Source organism: Solanum pennellii, chromosome 2 (genome assembly GCF_001406875.1).
Source record: "Solanum pennellii chromosome 2, SPENNV200".
In the NCBI taxonomy this organism is placed as follows: domain Eukaryota; kingdom Viridiplantae; phylum Streptophyta; class Magnoliopsida; order Solanales; family Solanaceae; genus Solanum; species Solanum pennellii.
In genome coordinates, this window is record NC_028638.1 from 48,855,625 (window position 1) to 48,873,307 (window position 17,683).

At 34.2% G+C, this 17,683-nt stretch overlaps 2 protein-coding genes across 2 annotated transcripts; both read left to right on the forward strand.

Annotated features, from left to right (window-relative positions):
• The first annotated feature begins 4,316 nt into the window (after positions 1-4,316).
• LOC107011673 (protein STRUBBELIG-RECEPTOR FAMILY 8) lies at positions 4,317-11,639 on the forward strand. The gene is made up of 16 exons (XM_015211256.2): positions 4,317-4,679; positions 5,269-5,401; positions 5,491-5,562; positions 5,651-5,716; positions 5,808-5,879; positions 5,991-6,062; positions 6,667-6,738; positions 6,817-6,882; positions 6,978-7,043; positions 7,129-7,451; positions 7,601-7,857; positions 9,271-9,542; positions 9,625-9,760; positions 10,179-10,321; positions 10,406-10,562; positions 11,175-11,639. Exons 1-16 carry the CDS (start codon positions 4,562-4,564, stop codon positions 11,322-11,324), a joined length of 2,175 nt encoding a protein of 724 aa, XP_015066742.1. The 5' UTR covers positions 4,317-4,561; the 3' UTR covers positions 11,325-11,639.
• A 957-nt stretch (positions 11,640-12,596) lies between these two features.
• Positions 12,597-17,683, forward strand: LOC107008832 (O-fucosyltransferase 15-like). Its single transcript, XM_015208023.2, has 10 exons — positions 12,597-13,051; positions 13,464-13,559; positions 13,640-13,739; positions 13,823-13,884; positions 14,030-14,118; positions 14,854-14,974; positions 15,056-15,199; positions 15,321-15,655; positions 16,360-16,600; positions 17,223-17,683. Exons 1-10 carry the CDS (start codon positions 12,710-12,712, stop codon positions 17,526-17,528), a joined length of 1,836 nt encoding a protein of 611 aa, XP_015063509.1. The 5' UTR covers positions 12,597-12,709; the 3' UTR covers positions 17,529-17,683.

Here is a 17,683-nt window from a genome sequence, read left to right on the forward strand (position 1 = left end):
GCAAGATTACAATTGAAAATAAAATGAAGAAAGTAATCTATATCTCGCTCTCTTTAAGGAGATTCAAGCCCACTGCAGCAAATGTTTTCACCGGTCCAGCAGTAGTCCTCTTTGACTTGTCCCCTCCAGGATACAACAGCCTTCACAAAGTATAACTCAACAACTCTGGACAAGAGTTGAGTTCAAAGCTCCACAAAAAAGAACACCTCCCTTCAAATAATAAGAACTCTCTTTTAGACTAACTCTTTCACTTTTTGTTTTCTCTTATGTTTTGTGTGTCTCTAAAACCAAATGAAGACTACCACTATTTATACTACAAGAAGTCTTCCTAGCAATGAATAGGAAGATAATGGAGGTAGTAAATAGTGAAGATAATGGCCTTAGGAGTTACATAGGTTACAATGGGAGTTACATAGGTTACATAAGTTACAATGGGAGTTACATAGGTTACATAGGTTACAATGGGAGTTACATAGGTTACAAAGGTTACAAAGAGTAATGGAGGAATTAAGAATGAAATACATTGATGGATAACCAATGCTAATGGATGATGTAAAAGTCATCCATTCCAATGTTCATTCTTACAACTCCAAAATAAAGCAATTTAATATGTTAAATATTAATATTAAAATGCTAATAACCTAACAACAAATAACTAAGAACATGGGAGAATATTTTTTAAATTATGGGTTCATATCTATTGTTTATTACAATTTCAATAGATTTTACACAATTAAATTTATACTCGATGCCATTGTAGTACTGTTGAATTCATCCTTATAATATTTACACCAAATTAATAAATTTGTGAGATGCGTTTATATATAATCTGTCAATACTAAATATGCATAATGGACATGTATTTTCACCCATCAAAATATTTAATTATAATAAATTAATATAATTAAATATAAATATGTGATAATATTATTAAAAACTTATAAATGACTTTTCACGAAAAGATTGTAAAATATGTCAAATCATTAGTTCAAGAGTTACAATCTTGTTTACGCTTGAAGAAAACACTTGTGAAATTCATACTCCAAGAATCTTCAACAACTCTACTTCATGGATTTTAATTTTTTTCTATCAATCTTCTATTAATCACCAACTACTTTGATGTTTTAAATGTAGGCGCTATTTCTTTAAGAAGAAAATTATTCCTAAAAAGTAAAGTATATATTTTTTAAAATTATCCACATTAAATACTTTGAAAAAAATGTGAGTACAATAATATTTTCTCTTTCTTATTATGTATAACTCTCTTTATTAAGAAAAATTGAAAAAATATCATCAATATCCTAAAAAGTGAAATATATTTTTGTTAAATTATCCACATTAAATACTTTGAAAAAAATGTGAGTACTTTAGTATTTTCTTTTTCTTATTACGTATAACTCTCTTTATTAAGAAAAATTGAAAAAATATCATCAATATCTTTCTAAAGGTAAAAATATCACTTATTTTGAAATAAAATAAAAAGATTAAAAAGAAAACCATTTATTTTAAAATGAACAAAATATTAAAATAATTTTTAATACTAACGTCAAGTCATCTTAAATGTTATAGCACGTAACATAGTTTGGTTTTAAAATTTTAAATTTTGTATTTTAAAAATATTTACATGAAATATATCGTGCATGAAACTTAAAACTACTTTTTATTATTACACATAATATATAAACATAATTTTTAACTTAATTTTCATTGATAATCATAACTTTTAAATTATGAATGTGTATGAATACACATTTAAAATTTATAAAATTAAATAAACAATCACAATTTTCTTATGTAATATCTTACATAAGAGTTTACTTGTTTAATCTTACGTAAATTTAAGTATTTATTTGTAGACATTCGAAATGTGAGGAAATAAATATAAGTAAAGAAGTTTTTTATGATCTATTTGATGGACCACAATTTGGTTTTCTAACAAATTGAAGGAAAGTCAAATCTAAAAAAGTTCAAAAAAAGGAAGTCAAAGATGTTGAAATTAGAAGAAAAAGTTATAATAATGCCAAAAAGATACCCCTCCAAACTCACATCATTACAATTTAGTCCCTTTCAAAGTTTGAATAAAGCCCCTAAAAGAAAGTCGTCTAGTCCTATTCCACATGCCCATTCATAACCCATTTATTTATTTTTTAATCCAAATACTACTGTCGGTAATTAAAGGTAACCCTCTACATTGAGGGGTACTTTCGTCCACTAAAAACATCATTCCTTTAACGTAATAGTATCCATTTTCCCTTGAGAAGATGTTACTTGCAGGTTGACTTCCTAGTTCCTAGTTCATACCAAACATTTACACAAATAACCTTTAGATTTATGTATATTTATTTTTTCTAATAATCGATATGCATATAGATCGCATACAGAATATATATATGTCTGTTCATTGTCTATTAATTTTTTAATCAATATGTATATGATAAGTAAATAAAAAATATTATTTTAATAATATTTATATACGATCAAATTAAATAGGCGGGATAAGATGAAAAGTAGGGGTTTGGGGGTAACGGAGGAGAGATGGTTGAAAGATCGAGGTTAGGGGTGTTGGGTGGGCGGAGAGAAGACGACAAGAGAAGTGTTTACTATTTTTATTAGATTTTTTTTAGAAAATATTTTAATTAATTAAATAGAATAGGTATATTTTTCTCTTTAACAAAAACACCCCGCATTTGAATTGTTGAGAATATAATCAAATAATAAAAATATATTTCTCTAAACAGTTTAAGTTTTAAAATGAGATTGTCACACACTTCAACATGGTATACTAGAGCATATAAAATTTTGAGATCAAATCTCATTGCCATTTAAATCAAAAAAATAATTTTCACGTGCTTGACCCTTCAAAGTGAATTCAAACATAAATTTCTTAATTTTAAAAAGGCATAATACATAAAAGTGTCATTTAACTTGCATAATTATATGTTTATATCCTCCAATTTTTTGATATGCACAAGTCGACACTTACTCAAATTTGTATAAAGTTGAACAAGTAAACACATGAGTCCAACATGACACTGGGACACCACGTAAGACAAAAAATAGAATGTCATGCAGAACATGTGTGTCTATTTGTTCATTTTTATACAACTTTAAGTAGCTACTTGTGCATATTTAAAATTAAAAAACATAAATTCAATTTAAAATTAAATTAAAAAAAGTATTTAAATATTATGCTTTTTAAAAAATTAATTACTCTTAATAAGCACCATAGATCATGCAAAGACAAATTTCCATGTCACTTCTTCACTCTTAGTGAAATTTTACTATCTTTATTCATTTTTAATTCTTATATACATTTTTCAAAAGTTAATTTAATTAATTTTATAAAATTAAATTAGATTAACTAATCTGATTTTTTTTCTAAAAAAATTAAATATAAAAAAATTATATGAAAAGTACTATAAATTTCAATCTTTAACATATTAATATTATAAAATAATATATCATAAAATATTAATTAAAATTATTATTCTTTAATTTTTTTTAAAATTATGAAAAATAAATGTGGAAGGATGCATTAATAAATATGTACCAACTAACCTTTATAAAGCAATAATACTATATTGTAAACGACAAAAATATAGTACTATATATAGTGCCTTTCATTATAAATTATTTTGGTCGTCCCTATGATAATTCTCCTCATTATTACTTTCATTTTATATGTTCGTTTAACCTATTTTGCATTTTTTACGTGCACTTGTGATATTTGGTTAAGTTTGTAACAAATGCTATTTTGAATATGTATATTTTATATAAAAATTAGTAAGAAATAATATAAGAAGTCTGTAGAAATAACTTCAAAATTCTTTAATAATTAATTTAAATATTTGAATTCTAAGGAAGCAAATGGATCATTTTGATTGGAATTCGAGACTAGTTATAATTTATCAACAATAACATATTATTTTTAAAGATAAAAAAATTATTTTTTATATATATTAATTTAAAATATCAAAATTAAATAAAAAATATAGCAAGAGGTTAGATATTGAACATATTTCTAAATTAGGAGTAAGTTATTAATTTTATCTTGAATTATTGATGGCAGTTAAAAATATTATTTTACTTGTCTATCTAAATTTTAAATACATTAATTATATTATATAAAAATTTAAAATTACTTGTTATGTCACGTGAAAGTTCGAGAGAGTGATTAGGAGGAGATGGAGTAATTAGAGGGAGTGTAATTTAAAGAAACGCAATTAGGCGGAGTTCTCTAATTAATCAGTTTTGTTTAATTAATTAAAGCTACTACAAACTACAGTGGTAGTTTTTCTAATCTTTTTATTGATTTTTCGCCGACACCTATAGATACACACTGCCAGTGGAGTCTTCTTGTATAAATTTCTCTCTCTCTTCATTAAAACGAAAGCTTGGAATCGGAGAGTTTCTAAACGATGGTGACACCTACCACTACTGACGATGTTACCTTCTTGTCATTTCCCTGTCTTTCTTTCGCCATGCTTCTTCTTCTTCCTCTTACCTCTGTTTCTGCACAACCCCTTTAATTCTTGACTAACAAGAACGAACAAAACAGAAAATGAATAGAAATAGCTGTAAGCAAGACACCCTTTTCCCCGTTTTGCCACTAGTGGTGATTGTGGCAGTGGGTTTTTACTCATCTTTTGTTGCGGAAGGAAACACTGATCCGAATGATTGTGAGTTTCTTCACTAGTTGAAAATCTTGGATCCGTTTTTAGACCTTCATTATTGATTTCGAGTTAAGTGGTTTGGGTGTTTTTCTGTTTTCTTGAATGTGTTGGAGGAAGAGGCTTTTTTTTGTTATTTGGTTTTGTCACTCTGTGAATGTTGTGATATAAGAGCACCTTTCTTGTGATTGTTTGAATGCCTGATTTGGTAATGTATTTGTTTGCCCTTCTTCTGGGGTTCTTTTTATTCCCCTTTTTGTTGGGTTTCCGAGTCAATGCAAGTCAAGATTGATGAGTTGGTACCAAAAAATGGATTCTTGATCTTTGTACTAAAAATTATATGGCTGGGATTTTTTGTGATTATAATGTGAGAACGCATGCGAATGAATTCGAATGCTAAAACTGTTTGATTTGATCAGATAATATGTTCTCTTGCCCTTTCTTGGCGTCTTGCTTGTATTTAATTAGTTTCAGAGCCAACACTAGCTTAACATTGAGGCTTTTCTTGTTGAATCTTGATAAGATAAATATTGAATCTTGGTTTTCTTGTTGGAGAGATGTTCTGGCTTTGTCGTTGCCTGACTCTTGTAATCTGCAGTGCAAGCTCTTCAGGTCTTGTATGCTTCACTTAATAATCCTTCACAGCTCTCTAATTGGAAGTCGAATGGTGGCGATCCCTGTGGTGAGTCTTGGAAAGGAATCACTTGTCAGGCCTCTTCTGTTGTTTCAATGTAAGTTTACATAGCATTAGCTTTGTGGGCGTCATCATACGTTTTAGTTATGATTTGATTGATATAATAGCTGGTTCTTGCTGAAACAGTCAAATTCCTGATTTGGGACTCAATGGAACGTTGGGATACATGCTAAATGGTCTTACCTCGTTAAAGAACTTGTAAGAGCTTGTCCTTTTAGCGGTAAAGGATAATTTAGAGGACCTACTATCACAATAAAATTGAACTTCTGATATCTGTTGTCTTCAGGGATTTGAGCGGCAACAACATTCATGATTCTATTCCATATCAGCTTCCACCCAATCTCACTAGCCTGTAATGTTGACTCCTTGCTATGTGTTTGGTTTGTTTGAAAACTTCCAGGTTTATGATTGTCTCACTGGAACTATAATCATTGTCAATGCAGGAATCTTGCAAACAACAATATAAGTGGCAACATTCCGTATTCCTTTGCTGGCATGGTTACACTTAGCTATCTGTGAGTGACCAGTCTCACTAGGCACTTTCCAAAACAAAAATAACATTTGCTTGGTTTTCTCTTTATTCTATTGAATCATTTCAGGCAACTATTTAAAATAGCTTTTTTCAGGAATCTTAGCCATAACTCACTCTCTCAAACAATTGGAGAATTGTTCAGCAACCACTCCGATCTGGGAGCCTTGTAAGTGTTCTACTTAATCTTTACTTGATTGATCCTTTCTGGTAATTATTTTTTCCTTTTCTTCTTTTTCTCTAAAAGAGTTCAATTTATTGCCACACTTGAAGGGCTTCTTTTCTACACCAGTCCAATTCCAGTTACTAGCTTGAATTCTTAACACCATGGTGTCTCCGACCCACAGTACACGGCCCTTCATTTGTTTTGACGTGCCTGCAATGTACAGACATGACTGCTTCCAAATATGTTCTCAAAACAAATATAGGATCTAATCATATTCAAATGCCTTTTAGAATCATTATCTGCTTAATTTCAATGAACAATGAAGTCTGGAGGCTTGTAAAGTCCAACATTTTATTTCCCTTCGTAGCCTTATGTGGAAATTCGTTTTGATTGTATTAGGATAGGTGCCCTGCTCCTCTTTGAAGGTTTCAGTTGCCTTTTGTTTTCATTTGTTGGTTCTTTCAGAATCCCATTTAAGTAAACCTACATTAGAGCTCAGTACCCCTGCTACAAAGAGCTTTCTGGCTTTATTGATTCCTCATGTCTTTACAACATCTGTTTCACTATCTAATAGTTATAATTTTTCACTGATTTGCTGCTACTGCAGGGATCTGTCCTCAAATAATTTTTCTGGAGATCTCCCCTCTTCATTCAGTTCGTTGACAAATCTCTCCACACTGTAAGCATAATAATTTTCTACTAATAGGATTTGTTATTCCGTTACTTGACTTACCCATGAAATTGGCATCTCTTGTAGTCATCTGGAAAACAATCAGCTAAGTGGCCCTCTGAATATCCTGGTTGATCTACCTTTGACTAATTTGTAAGTTTCAATACCTCTTCTTGAATTGATGGGCTTAGCTAGTTTTATTCACTGCCAGTAGAGTATTTTATGGGCAAAAAAAAACCTTTTTGCAGAAATGTTGCAAAGAATCATTTTAATGGATGGATCCCAAATGAGCTCCTATCTATCCCCAACTTCATGTAAGTGATTTCACATCCTATATATTCTTACATGGTTTAGAATGTTATGGTTTCAAGGGGTGTGACATAACATCTAACATGACAGATACGATGGGAATTCCTTTGCAAATGGTCCAGCTCCTCCCCCACCACCATACACTGCACCTCCTCCTGGAAGATCTCGCCACAACCATAGCCGTTCTCCTCCTAGTTCACGTACAAGACCAGGTTCTGATGGCCCCCCATCTCCAGAAAATGGTGATAAAAAGAAGGGATTGACAACTGGAGCTATCGTTGGCATAGCTCTTGGATCTTCTCTTGCAATTCTTTTTGCTCTGGTAGCACTTGTATTTTGCTTCCGGAGGGGCAAGGGCAAGGAAATTGCTACAAGACCCTCTACAGGAAGTCTTCCAGTTGGCACAGATAAAGGTGTGTTCCCTTAACTTGGTTCCTTCCTGACACAATATTGTCATTGGTGCTAATGCCCTCAGATGACTAACAGTTGTGTTGTGATGTGCCATCTTTTGGAAATTGGTACAAACTTCGCTGATTTCTCATGTATTTCTGCTTAATCTTAGTGAATATGGAGGTACAAGAGCAAAGGGCGAAGCCTGTGGTTGCTGTTGCTGACTTGAAGCCCCCACCTACCGAAAAGGTGACTGTTGAAATGATACAAGGAAAGAATGGATCTGTCAGGAGAGTGAAGTCTCCAATAACTGCATCTGCTTATACTGTTGCTGCATTGCAAACAGCAACAAACAGCTTCAGTCAAGAAAATCTCATTGGTGAAGGATCTCTTGGGCGTGTTTATAGGGCAGAGTTTCCTAATGGGAAGGTAATTTTAGACGTTTAATGTTGTCACTTCTTACGTTTCCTACTCGTGATGTGCATTCAAAACTATTTGAAGCTCAACAATATTGGATAAATTCAATCAGTCTCTATGGACGTCTTTCATTTTTGATGCTTTGGAGAAACACATACTTGTGAGTTATATAATGTTCATCAGATACTTAAGGACATCAAAAGGGATATATAAAGATGTTGGCCACTCCACCTATCACCCTGTTACTAAGATGCTTTAACATAGAATCAAGCCGTTACACGTGTGGGACAATGTTGCATTACCTAATGTCCAACCTCGGGCAAATGAGGCTGTAATGATATGGTACCTGACCATAACTCAACCCCAAAAGTTAACTCATGAGGGGAGGATTGCTCAAGTCCGTATAAGGAGACCCATCAGCCTATTCCCAACCAATGTGGGACTTTACCCTCTACCGGGAGCCCAAATGAAGATGTGGTCCAATCAGAGATGGACCTGGCAAAGATATGGCACCAGGGCCCTAACTCAACCCCAAAAGCTTAGCTCATGAGGGGAGGATTGCCCAAGTCCATATATGGAGACCACTAGTCCATTCCCCAACCAATGTGAGACTTTTACCCACTCTAACAAAGGCATCCAAAGTAGAATATAAGGTTCTTGTCCTACTTTATCCATTGCCTTAACGTTATGGTTGAACCCTTATATTCTTTCAAAATATCTGTCAAACCGGGCAAACACTAAAAGGCTACATACTTGATCTGTGTGTTACTAAACCTGAGTAGAAGTTAGTAGACTTCTTGATACTCTGCTCGCACGGGAGTTAAAGGATTGGGTCCTCTTGCTAGTACATAATCTGGTTTTGAGGTAATTTTCTTAACTGAGATTAAGTCCTTTATACTCTTTGATTCAACTTGCTCTTTTAGGTCTTTCGCAAAGTTGATTGCCCACAGTAGGACATTCTGATGAACACATGTCAATTGTTCACTCCTCTGGGTGGTCTGGTCACATCTTTGCTTTTATACGTCTTGTGATGTTTGATGGGTGTAATGATATGGTCACTTTGATGGTCATCTCACTTGTCTTCTCAGCCTGATTTAACTATGATACTATAACCTTGTCCTTTGGTTACATCATGCAATCCTAAGCAAAAATATTCTTAGTAGTTTCAAAGTCTTGACTTTATATATCTTCTACTTTGTGGTTTATTATTGGATGTGCTGCTGGTTATTTCTTTTTGAATGAACCAATAGTGTTGACTATTTTTCTGCTCCAAACTTGATGCCAACTGTGTTCCAATAAATGATGTAAGAATTTCATATGTCAACAACATTTTTGATGCGGAAACTTTTAGTTTATTATTCATGTAATTTCTACGGAAGTTGCCAACTGAAAATCTCAATTGATCTTTTGAACTGTCCTTGCCAGATAATGGTCATAAAAAAGATCGACAGTGCAGCACTGTCGCTGCAGGAGGAAGATAACTTTCTTGAAGCTGTCTCAAATATGTCAAGGCTGAGACACCCAAACATTGTTCAATTGATAGGATATTGTGCTGAGCATGGACAGCGTCTTCTGGTTTATGACCATGTTGCAAATGGTAGCTTGCATGATATGCTGCACTTTGCTGATGAGAGGAGCGAATTGCTTACTTGGAATGCCCGGGTTAGAGTAGCACTTGGCACTGCTCGAGCTTTAGAGTATGTTATAGCTGTATAGTATTTTACTTGTCTTGCCCTTCTCTTGTTGAGTTAGCTTAAAACTTGAATGTCTTCTTTTCAGGTACTTGCATGAAGTCTGTCTACCTTCTGTTGTACATAGAAACTTCAAATCCGCAAATATTTTACTAGATGAAGAGCTCAATCCCCATTTATCAGATTGTGGGTTAGCAGCTTTGACTCCAAACACAGAACGCCAGGTGAGTGAGTAAAGAAGATTTAATCGACGTCGTTGTTTTAACAGAGGGTGTTAATAATATTGGGTGGTAGTGATGCATATAATGTTTATGAGATGATGTCAATCAACTTACCAAGTACTGTAGTAGGAGCAATATTTATAAGCAACTATTTCTAAGTAGATCTTGATAGACTTAGTCATGAAATTGGCAATTCTGATTGTGGCAGCTTAGCTTTGTTTTCTTATTCTTCTGGAGCAATCTTGTTAGGTGCTTAAACACTTGGATTACCACAGTGCACAAACTATCAGGTGAATTATTTTTGTGAAAAGAGAACCTCCTTGTACAGAAGCTCGGGTGAAGGAAAAAGCTAATACGGGAAGGCTAATTGATTCTGTTATGGGCATTGCCTAAAATTGTTTTTACTTCTGAATGTTGACAGGTGTCATCCACACAGATGATTGGTTCATTTGGCTATAGCGCTCCTGAATTTGCTTTATCTGGAATATACACTGTAAAAAGTGATGTATATAGTTTTGGTGTGGTAATGTTGGAGTTGTTAACAGGAAGGAAGCCACTTGATAGGTAAACTAGATCTTCTATATATTGCTAGTCAACTTACACTATTGAATTCTTTTTATGACTTGATTCTTGTTAACAATCATATAGTTCAAGGGTGAGATCAGAGCAGTCCCTTGTGAGATGGGCTACGCCTCAACTCCATGATATAGATGCCTTGTCAAAAATGGTTGATCCTGCACTAAATGGCATGTATCCTGCAAAGTCTTTGTCCCGTTTCGCTGATATTATTGCACTCTGTGTTCAGGTGAGCTTTACTTGCATGTTCTTTCATTTGGAGCATAACAGTTGTTAACATGTGAAGCTTAAAAGATGAAACCACTTCTAAAATATCTTTGATGGAATCGAAAGTCAATGATCATAGAAGATTTACACACTAAGGACCAAACTTGATGCTCAAACCCGTCAAATAAATGATACACTACCAGTTTTTGCATTCTATATAAGTCCAAATTTAGGGGCATGGATAAATTGGGACTGCCTGCACTCTGAGTTTTCTCATGGCTCTGTGCTGAAGTGAATCAATGCGCTTCAGCAAATAGATGACCTTTCTTACACATGCTCGGTGAGTCTTGGTATGGCGAGAGCACCGTTCTTGATTAAGTATGTTTGGGAACTTCCGGCGCAAGTCCTTGCACACTGTGGTCCAGAATGGCTTTGGGTCTTGGTCTTTGAATAAGAGATTCTTAATCAAGCTATTCTTGATCTAAGACCCACGAAGAAAAATCTGATTGACTCAACAAAATTATAATGAATACTTGCTCATTGACATATCTTAAGTGAATTACTTTACTTGCAATAATTTGAATGTGACTGTTTTCTCCTTGGTAATAACTTTTGACATCTATTTCCTGTACAGCCTGAACCAGAGTTTCGACCCCCAATGTCTGAAGTTGTGCAAGCACTGGTTCGGTTAATGCAAAGGGCGAGTGTGGTCAAAAGGCGATCCAGTGATGAATCAGCTTTCACATACAAGACTCCGGATCATGAGACGGTTGACATGCCATAGATGAAACATACACGACGAAGCAGCCTTTGCAATTTTGTAAGTAACTTCTGTGAAGGTCAAGAGTAACTGTGGCAGATGAAACTGGGAGGTGTCAATACCAGGGACATTAAAAATGTAATTATTTTTCACATCTTCGTCGTTTAAAAAAAAAAAGAAGCTTTTTTGCATCCCAATTTGAGGTATATAATTCACTGACAATGTCCTCCAGAGTATATTTGCAAACCATCTTGGGATTCTGGATACATTTTATTGTCAATAAGAACATTGCTACACATTATAATTCTGTGTTTGTTTATATTACAATTTTTCCAATAACTTTTGTCTAGCCTTAGAGCTAAGTGGTTGATCTTTGTTTTCGCATGCAAGGGTATGGTTGTTCTGTTAATGAAGACGAAAAATCACATAACAAATATTAAAATAAGAGTAACGTATACAAACTATACCTAACCTATGTTGTTATAAAAAAGAAAACAAAATACAATGACGCCACTAGCTAATAACTTAAAGACAAGCTTCATGGATCACGCCTCATTAGGTGAAAAAATTAAAGAAAAATATAAGGCCAGGTTGTGCCATGTGCACTTTCATACTTTTTCTCATATGGGGGATGAAATAGCTGTGGTGCGTGTCTAAAACAAGTTTCCTCTTTATATTCTCCTGGTTTTTGATTTTATAATTCATTTTTAATAACATTAGAAAATAAAAAATGACATAGTTATCGTTTTGCAATTGTGACTGAGGTCATCCCTAATCAACTCCAGCTATAGTTCGTTTCCTGATACACACACTATAATAGATATGGCTATCATACTATATGTTATTTTTAATACATCAAATCAAACAATACATAAGGAATATTCTATTTAACATTATTCTTATACGCTCTACTGATACAAGCATTACTAATACATTCTGTTTAACATTATTCTTATACGCTCTACCAATACAAACATTGCTCAAACTACAGAAGGAGACATAAAAACGAAAGAGCATTTGTGTCTTTAGGTTTACTCTCTGATAGAAAATGATATGAAGTACGATTTTAAGAATAACTTGTTTCGAATTTAAAATTTTTAAAGTAAATATTAATTTAAAGAAATAAAATACTTTCCTTCCATAATTCTTTAATACTTGTGTCATCTAATGTAAACATTAGATAAAGTTCAAAAATAATTTTATTTGATATATATATAGTAAATTCACTATCAAATTGAAAGAAGAAAAATCACAATTGATTTCTTTTTGCCTAAAAAGAAAAATGACCAAATGCTATTTTTGCTCACCTCGTTTTAAAACCGTTTCTGTGCAGAAACGGAACCTTCAAACAAAAAAAGAACCAAAAAAAAAAAAAAGAGAAGCAAACCTTTAAAAGATAAAAAACTTCTATGACTTCTCGGAGCAATTCTTTTTCTAATTTCTCAGAATCATCGTACGAATACGATGATATGGATTGTTCCACCATCCCGACTTCGGATCGGGATGAGCCCCTGAATCCGGGTCATAGGAACAACTCGTTTAACGGGTTATTGGGTTTCACGTTCGGGTCCAAGAAGATGAGGAAGAAGAAACCCTTTTGTCAGGAAAAAGCAATTGTCGGGTTGGCTCTATTGGTGATCGGTTTTGTCGGGATGAATTGGTGGATGCTTTCCCGGATCCAGAACTCGGGTCGGGTTTCTCAGGTTGAGTTCAGGTTCTTGGAAGATAATTCCTCCACTCTATCAATTCGGGTATGTTTGAATCACTCTTTTATGTTAATTCTTGAATACTTCCGCAAAAATGTACTACTAATGTTGAAACTTAGTCGAAAGCTGGGCTATGGATATGAATTTTGTTAAAGATGGTACTTTAGATATTGTCAATCATCTCAATATTTAGCTGTGAAGTTGAAAAAATGAATCTTGAAATGTTAAGCAACTAGATATATGTTACTTATTCGACAAACTGTAAACTTAACTTCTCTTTCTTTAAATTGTTTAGTATTGGAGTGAAATAGGGGCAACTATATGGATATAGAGGATTCATATGGCTGACCCGACTATTTTAGGAATGAGGCTTAGTTGATTGTTGAAGTATGAATTGATTCACTGAGTTGGAGGTCTTTTGATACATATGAAGTAAATGTTATTTTTGATATGGTAGGAAGAACTGCTAAGGCTTGGGCTTGGCGAAGGGAGAAAGCCTCAGAAAACAATCTACGCACGATTGCTGGCTAAAGCTGCTCATTCCTTAGCTGAGGTACTTTTTGTTTCTACAAAAAAGTGAGTAGATCTATTTAGTTCGTTCTAATTTGATAATGTGAGGTCGACGCATTGCAGGGACAGAAAAAATCAGAGCCAAAAGATTTGTGGGCTGAACCGTATTTTGTTGCATCCTCTTGGAAACCTTGTGCTGAGCAGCGTCAATGGCTACCTAGTGGTCTCTCTCTCTCTCCCTCTCCCTCTTCATGCATGTTACGTTTCAGGTAGTTAACCTGCTTCTTATGTGGCTAAAATTTTCAGAGGGAAAAAATGGTTACATTATTGTCACTGCAAATGGTGGGATAAATCAGCAGCGAGTAGCTGTAAGTTATGTCTTCTGCTGTGACATTATTTGTTCCATATTTCTTTAGATTAGCTTGCCAAGCTAAGGACAAAGGCTCAGTGCTAATATTATATGAAAGCTATGGTATTTTTTCTTAACTAACACATTTTTTCCTTGCACAACAGGTCTGCAATATTGTTGCTATTGCAAGATTACTCGATGCAACCTTGGTTCTTCCGAAATTTCTGTACAGTAGTGTTTGGAAAGATGTGAGGTAAAAACTTACTACTTAATGTCAATTTCACTTCTTTCTTTCCTTTTTCCTGTTGTACAATAGGGATTGCAAAATACTATAGCAAAACTGTCATAATAGTGGAATCTTCGATTACAGATTCACAACATCTTTGATATACTATTTTGTACCTTCACTTGCGAATTCTTGTTGTTGACTGGAAACACGTACTAGTTGAATAGTATTTCATTTAATTCTTTTCCATTTTCTTTCCATAACTAATTAAACATCTAAACTGTCTTCGTCTTGAAATTCTTTAACTCAATAATTGGGAATTTGTGATGTAACACTGATTTCTCTTTGGTCGCTTGTCTACACAACATTAGCTCTCCAATACTTTGTGATTGTCCCAAAGGTTCGCCTGGCTTTTCTTTGTTGTATCTACTTTAGAGATGCAAGTATGTGATAGTTCTTTTCCTTAACTCTTCCCCAATGTGCTTTGAGCTATATAAGTATCTCTATATGCGTTTTTAACTGCTGTTTAACCACACTTGCATTTGCAACTAGCTATGCCCCATCCAAAAAAATTTATATGTTATCTTGGAAGTGTTTGTATGATCTTCATCAAATAGAAATTAGAACTTTTAATAAGATATTTATGTGCCTTCCCCATTTTGCTTCCTTCGAACTTGTTTCCTTTTCTTGCTATCTAAAACATTTGATACCTTATGAGTTCCTTATATTGAAGATTGATAGATGTAACTTATAATTTCTTAGCCAGTTTGGCGATATCTACCAGGAGGAGCATTTCATTGACTACCTGAAACCTGATATTCGTGTAGTTAGAGAACTTCCTCAGGAGTTGCAGTCATTAGATCTAGAGGCCATTGGCAGTTTGGTAAGACTCTCATCTAGATAAATCATTTTGAATATGATCATGTGAAGAAACTAGTTTCTGACAATCTTGAAATAAATCCAGGTGACAGATGCAGATGTTGTAAAAGAAGCAAAGCCAGGTTTCTACAAGAAATATATTCTTCCTATTTTACATAAAAACGGAGTTGTTCATTTTCTTGGATTTGGGAATCGATTGGCATCTGACCCATTACCACCTCAGGTGCAGGTAAACCCATCGAACTTGATATTAGGCTTCCTTGTTGATTTCTCAATTTTTAATATTATCTTCTCATTTAGTCTGATTCCATAATTTCTACCTTGGTTCCTGATTTGGGGACTTCATCTAGAGACTTCGATGCAGATGTAATTTTCATGCTCTGAAATTTGTTCCAAAGATAGAAGAAACTGGAGCTTTACTTATACGGAGAATGCGTCAGAATGTTACACGCTTGGGACCCTTGGATCGTCACCTAGTGGGTCCCTTCTCAAAGTCTATGCTGAAGGGTGAACATAATCGTGGAGAAAAAGTAGCTAGATATTTAGCTTTGCATCTGAGGTTTGAAATTGATATGGTGGCTCATTCCCTCTGTGAATATGGTGGGGGTGAAGAAGAAAGAAATGAACTGGAATTATATCGTGAAATCCACTTCCCTGCATTAGTGGAACTCAAGAAGACCACAAAGTATGTTATATGTAATCATTGCTCAATTCCTTTACTTGATGCACGACTCATAAGAAAAAGCTAGGCTGACTTGTTTGATTTTCCTAGACTGGTGCTTGCATCTTTGATTATCCAGAGAGTGCACCAGACACACACACAAACATATTGAACTAAGGGCCTGTTTGATTTGAAGAAAAATGTTCCCATGGAAATAAGTGGTTTTCTTACATATTTTCTGCTGTTTAATAAGTAAACAAAAAAAATTGTTCCAAAAGCATTTGTATATATCTAGGAATACACTATTGAGGCGGGGTGAGTTGTAGGATGGGGAGGAGGAGATAATCATCGGTGAATGTCACTTATGGAGCTTATTTTGCCTACTTTTTCAAGGGAAGCTCTTCATTTTAAAGGAACTTGATTTCCTTGAGATAATGTTTTTCAAAATTTTGTCCAAATATGAGAAAATTGGAAAATAATAGCTTCTTCTTATCTCTCTAGCATCTGGAGGTGTTCACGTCTTCTTGTTGCGGAAGTGGGTGGGGTCTCTGGATTACCTCTATAGGACAATTTTAATTAAGCATGTCAAAGTGATGAGTAGTATTTTCTTCATAGATGCCAAATGACCTTAACCTAATTCTAGAGACATGTCATTGAGGTTATAACATTGAAATTTATTAAAACTAGTCTCAGCTCAATTATTGATTCTGAAAAAAGCGTTTGTTCAGGTTGCCTTCCCCAGCAACTCTAAAGGCTGAAGGATTGTGTCCTTTAATGCCTGAAGAGACGGTGCTAATGCTTGCTGCCCTTGGTTTTAATCGGCAGACACGCATATACTTGGCAGGTGCACATATCTATGGAGGCAAATCAAGATTGGCCTCCTTGACCACCTTGTATCCTAATCTGGTCACAAAGGAAAGCTTACTTTCCTCTTCTGAGATTGAACCATTCATGAATTTCTCTTCTCAGGTAAACTCTGCGTTAGTTTGTTCAACATGATTTTGCTTTATTATCCCCAGCACCAAATTGTACAAAGAATATAAATAATAAACATAACTTTCATATGCTTGATATTGACTGATTGTATAAGTTGTTTCTCAAATGAGCTGTTCGTCTCATGGGAAATTATGGCGAACAGAATCCAACAGAATGCTAAATGCACTAGGTGGGTCTAAATTTAACCTGGAGCAAACTGCTATACTTCAATTTGAATGTATAAATTACTCGCACTAATGGAGAGGTTGTTCTTTGAATTCTTGCAATAAAAAGATAATGAGCTTAAAGCTCTTAGAAATCATTTGACTTAAGGTGTAGAAAGGAAGCAATATATTTGCATGTGCTTGTATCGTTGTATAAAACCTTTGTTTGCTGTATCAAGTATATGCATTTGTGTAGGGCTTCTCTGTATTCTGAACATAACAGACATTTGAATGCCTATCATTACGTATGCAGCTGTTTGTTGCTAACATGTAGTTGGATATTCCAGCTTCTGCAGAGGAAAGCTATAGCACCCTATGAACATAACCATCATATATATTTATTTGAGAATTTGACTCATGCAACTGGTACTAAAATTAACTCTTTTCTGCAGCTAGCAGCACTGGACTTCATAGTTTGCACTGCTGCAGATGTGTTTGCCATGACAGACTCGGGCAGCCAATTTTCATCGTTAGTCTCTGGCTTCCGAGTATACTTTGGTGGAGGCAAAATGGCTACTATACGGCCAAACAAACGTAGACTGGCTGATATCTTTGTCAAGAACAATACAATAGACTGGAGGACATTTGAGCAAAGAGTGAGGAAAGCAGTTAGACAAACCAAACGGGTATTTTCTCGACCTGTTGGGAGGAGCGTATACAGATATCCACGGTGTAAAGAATGTATGTGCAACACATAGGCCCCTTAAGTTAACTAGGTCCATTGTCAACTGAGTTTACGGGGGAAACAACTCACACGCAAATGTAAATGTAATATGTCTCCATTTAAAACTTGAATTAATCAAGCTCCTTTTTTATTTTGTAATATTATATGATACATTTGTTATTCTTCTAA

What these genes read in the sequence shown, in the direction of transcription:
- LOC107008832 (XM_015208023.2), top strand. Translation starts at nt 12,710, where the DNA reads ATGACTTCTCGGAGCAATTCTTTTTCTAATTTCTCAGAATCATCGTAC. An exon ending in GCGTCAATGGCTACCTAGTG is followed by an intron (nt 13,740 to 13,822) that starts GTCTCTCTCTCT and finishes TAAAATTTTCAG; the next exon opens with AGGGAAAAAATGGTTACATT. An exon ending in GAACTCAAGAAGACCACAAA is followed by an intron (nt 15,656 to 16,359) that starts GTATGTTATATG and finishes GCGTTTGTTCAG; the next exon opens with GTTGCCTTCCCCAGCAACTC.
- LOC107011673 (XM_015211256.2), top strand. Translation starts at nt 4,562, where the DNA reads ATGAATAGAAATAGCTGTAAGCAAGACACCCTTTTCCCCGTTTTGCCA. An exon ending in AAACACTGATCCGAATGATT is followed by an intron (nt 4,680 to 5,268) that starts GTGAGTTTCTTC and finishes TGTAATCTGCAG; the next exon opens with TGCAAGCTCTTCAGGTCTTG. An exon ending in TTATTGCACTCTGTGTTCAG is followed by an intron (nt 10,563 to 11,174) that starts GTGAGCTTTACT and finishes TTTCCTGTACAG; the next exon opens with CCTGAACCAGAGTTTCGACC.